We start from the raw sequence: 3795 nt of genomic DNA, 5'->3' as shown, positions 1-3795 counted from the left end.
CTCTTTGCATTTGCTCTAACTTCTCAAGCTTTTTGTCCATTGACTTGGTCTTTTTCCTTGTACCGTAAAGATGCGTATTTGGTGTGTTTTTGTTGGTTTCCAGATTACTGAAATAATTTTTAATTAATTAGAATCTTTTTATGGCCTTTAATGCATATGATGTAATGTAATGCAAATGCATGAATGCAAAGGAGGCATCAATTCTGATTCAATTCCATTTAGAAAACTTTACTAGAAAATAAAATTCTTTACATAGAACTGAGTTACAAATAAGACTTCGCCATAATGCTCAAAGCCTTAATTTTCCTAACCAATGAGGCTAGCTCCTGCCCCTTATCTAATTCCAACTCATACTTCACACTTAATATGTCTGCCTGTACCACTAAAGTCTGCAAGTAATCAACTACCTCCCGAATTTGCGTTACAGCTTCTCCCATAATGTAATCCCTACTTCTAACTTGATCTTGAGAATAGTGAAGCTGTCCCTTCCATTGTTCCTCATTTGCCTCCAAGAATTCGATCCTCATTTCAAAACTTTGCAATGTCGTCTCTAATTCCTCTATCTTCTCTTTCATCTCTTTGATCTTTCTTAAGCTTGCTCTCAACTCCATCACAGAATTGTGATTCCGGTACAGACATAGAGATCTCTCAAGTTCTGCTACTCTAGCCCTTAATTCATCTTGTTCATTTTTACTCTCTGATAGACTTTTCTCCAAAGCCTCATTTCGAGCTTGAACCTCCTAGAACCTCTTTTCCCATTGATCAACCTTAGTCTTTTCTTCTCAAATTTCCTGATGCCATTGCTCTGAAGTTTTACCTAACCTACCAGTCCTCATTGACAGGCGTAACTTCTTATAATTTGTTTTCAAACTTTCCAAATCCTCCTCAACTTTATTTTTCCTTTTCCGTAACTTCTCTGCCTCTGACTTCTGAACCTCCATATCTAATTTTAGGTGCATTTTTCCTTCCTCCAATTGCTCAATCCTTTTCCCAAGCTCAGAACTTTTCTTCTCAAAGTCTTGCCTTATAATTTCCAACTCTGACGGTGCAACTTGTAATTGTTCCTCCATTGGTCGGGTACCTTCTAAACTTGGCCTAGGAATATTATCATTAACCCTTTTCCTAAATCATCCATTGTATTCAGGTGTCACCATGGAACCAACAGCCAACCTCTTCATCCAGTGAGTTTGCTTCAAAGCATCAGACAGTTCCCGAATCTTCTTCTTATAGTGGTCACCTTTATATAAGAATTCACATTAAGCAAGCCCGTAAGTCGTAGGTACAAACTACCTTGACTTATACTGCCTTAATGCAAGCAAAGAAGTATATCCAGTGGCTCCCTAAATTCCTAACAACAGTACCCAATCAAAGTTTCCACATCGATACAGGATCTCATCAGGAACCATCCAAAAAGCTCTCCACTCTATATCCTCCTCCTTGAGGTTTTGAAGAATTTCAATCCACTTCTCCTCTGAAATATCATCTCTCTTTTGCATAGCTGCCTCTTCCTTTAATGGGGAATAGCTTTCAGAAAAGACCCGGTAAGAAACTCTGTTTACTTTCCAAAAATGCCCATGAAACCATACCATCAACAGCTGTCCACATCCAATAAATCTTCCTTCACCTGCCTTCCGACACATGCTCAAGGATCTGAATGTCTCAGCCAGTATTGGAGGTACAACCATAATTCCTTTCTCAAGATGATCGAATAAATCAGTGACTGCCTCATCTAAAAGCCTTAAAGCCTTAGGAAAAATCACCAAACCATAGATGTTTAAGGCGAAGATATCGACCCTCTTCCTTTCATCCGATTGTGTTAAAACCAAATCTCTCAAATTCTCCTAACGAATACATTTACTATCCCCCTTTTGTTGAATTCAAGTAGTGACCCAAGGCTCGCTCATCCCTAAAATAGTCATCAATTTCTTCACAAAAGTTAGACCATTAAAAACCTTAGCATAAGCTTTTCAAACTTGACCTTTCGGACACCTCAGCAGGGTAGTATATTCCTCCACGGTAGGCACCAAATCCACTTCCCTAAAAGTGAAACAATTATAAGCAAAATTCCAAATTTGAGCCATAACTTGGAACAGATGCTTGTCCACTTTAATATCGAGCAAGTAGGCTATATCACCATAATTTTGATAGAAAAACTGTTTGGTTCCCTCATCCCAACGAGCCCATATATCTCTCAACTCTTGCAACTCATTCTGTGTCACATTGATGCGAGTGAAGTTCTGCAACTCTGACGTATATCCTTCTGCCAGGCTATCTGCTTTCTCTGATTTTAACTTCTCCAACCATGCACAAACGGCCGCATTATCCTCAACTTTATCAAGAAATTCATTCTCCATGTTAAATCTTCTAACTTACTAATCGAACACAAATCGACACCTCCTTTAATATGCAATGTTATGCAAAACACAATAAAAAAAAAACAACACAAGTTAGTATTAAATATAAGTGATAAAATACAAGTAAGACAAAGGTAATCAACACATATATGGGCAACTACTAGGGCTTAACATAGCTCTACCTAAGGATGGCTCTTAAGGTTCATTATATGAGGTTCGGTTCTAAAGAAAAGGTACCTGAACTAGCAGATTCCTCAATCCTCGCCCATTATAGGCTCATATGGATCGAGTTCGGTTCAGGGAAATACATTTCCCTATGACTATGCAGAGATGAAAATGTCACGAAATCATAGGTACGGATGTATCCCAGAAGTAATCGACTAGCCCATGCAGAGGTGAAAACCTCACAAAAGCATAGCTTCTCAGTCCCACTTAAAGGTATAACTGCAACGGTCATGTAATGCAATGTAATATTATTCTACAAGACTTGGACCACAACAATCATGCAAACACATGCAACAAAGAATCATGACTTTTCAAATCAAATTTTCAATTTTAGACAAAAGGACAGAAAATAATCAACTCTCTGGCCTGACTCTCTTGTTCAATCCCCAGTGGAGTTGCCAAGCTATCGAAACCTATTTTTATTTGAAAAAAATGGGGATCGACGTTTAAAGCAAAATGTGGAGTCGCCACCAATCTTTTTGTTTAGGTATGATTGGATCACCTACTAAAACATTTTGTTCCATTAAAATCAATTTTGGTCCACGTAAATTTAAAAATGGGTTCGGGAGTCGGTTACATATAAGGAAGGGTTAGCATCCTCACTACGCCCAAAAACTGGTACCAGATTGATTAAGTGTTGTCCTTATGTCTAGGGTTTTTTAAAAAATTTGAAATATGGTTCCTTTTAAAGCATTTGAGTGGTTCAAGCTGATCGTCAAAATTCTCTCGTTTCAAAGGTACATAGCATCACATCCAGCCCTATTGGACAAGATTCTTCATTCCTTTGAAAATTTGATTGATTTTTGACTTCCAAAAGCTCTTAGGTTAAAAATTACAAAAGGATGTCTAGATATTTAGTCCAACGAGAAAATCGAAACCCAGCACGATAGTGAACGATTTTTGAATTTCCAAATATTGAACATTGCCTTGTTTTAAAAAAAATTTAAAATAAATGATTATAAACTAGCTCAAAATGCCTTAATCTTATTTGAAATAAAATGGAATAATTGATTTTAAAGAGTTCAAAATTATAAAGCAACATTTGTAAACCGAAAGAAAAATAATAATCATGGGATAATGTGTATGCATAAAATACAATACTTGGTAAATGAAGATAACATAACCTTATTTAACCAATTAAACTGAACAATTGAGTATAACTAATCTAAGTAAAATGAAACCAACTTTCCAAACATGTATGGAGAACAATTGATAT

General features: G+C 36.7%; 1 protein-coding gene across 1 annotated transcript; it reads right to left on the bottom strand.

Annotated features, from left to right (window-relative positions):
• Positions 1–263: 263 nt before the first annotated feature.
• On the bottom strand, positions 264–1070 carry LOC107887633 (interaptin-like). The gene is made up of 2 exons (XM_016811877.1): positions 827–1070; positions 264–697 (listed from the first exon to the last, which is right to left on the bottom strand). Exons 1-2 carry the CDS (start codon positions 1068–1070, stop codon positions 264–266), a joined length of 678 nt encoding a protein of 225 aa, XP_016667366.1.
• Between the last annotated feature and the right edge of the window lie 2725 nt (positions 1071–3795).

This window comes from Gossypium hirsutum, chromosome A03 (assembly GCF_007990345.1).
Source record: "Gossypium hirsutum isolate 1008001.06 chromosome A03, Gossypium_hirsutum_v2.1, whole genome shotgun sequence".
NCBI lineage: Eukaryota > Viridiplantae > Streptophyta > Magnoliopsida > Malvales > Malvaceae > Gossypium > Gossypium hirsutum.
The sequence above is the reverse complement of the archived record's forward strand: the minus strand, read 5'-3'. Positions and strand labels throughout refer to the sequence as shown.

Coding starts and splice junctions, on each gene's coding strand:
- LOC107887633 (XM_016811877.1), bottom strand. CDS start 1,070: ATGGAGGAACAATTACAAGTTGCACCGTCAGAGTTGGAAATTATAAGG. Junction 698..826: donor ACGCCTGTCAATGAGGACTG/GTAGGTTAGGTA, acceptor AAAGTCTATCAG/AGAGTAAAAATGAACAAGAT.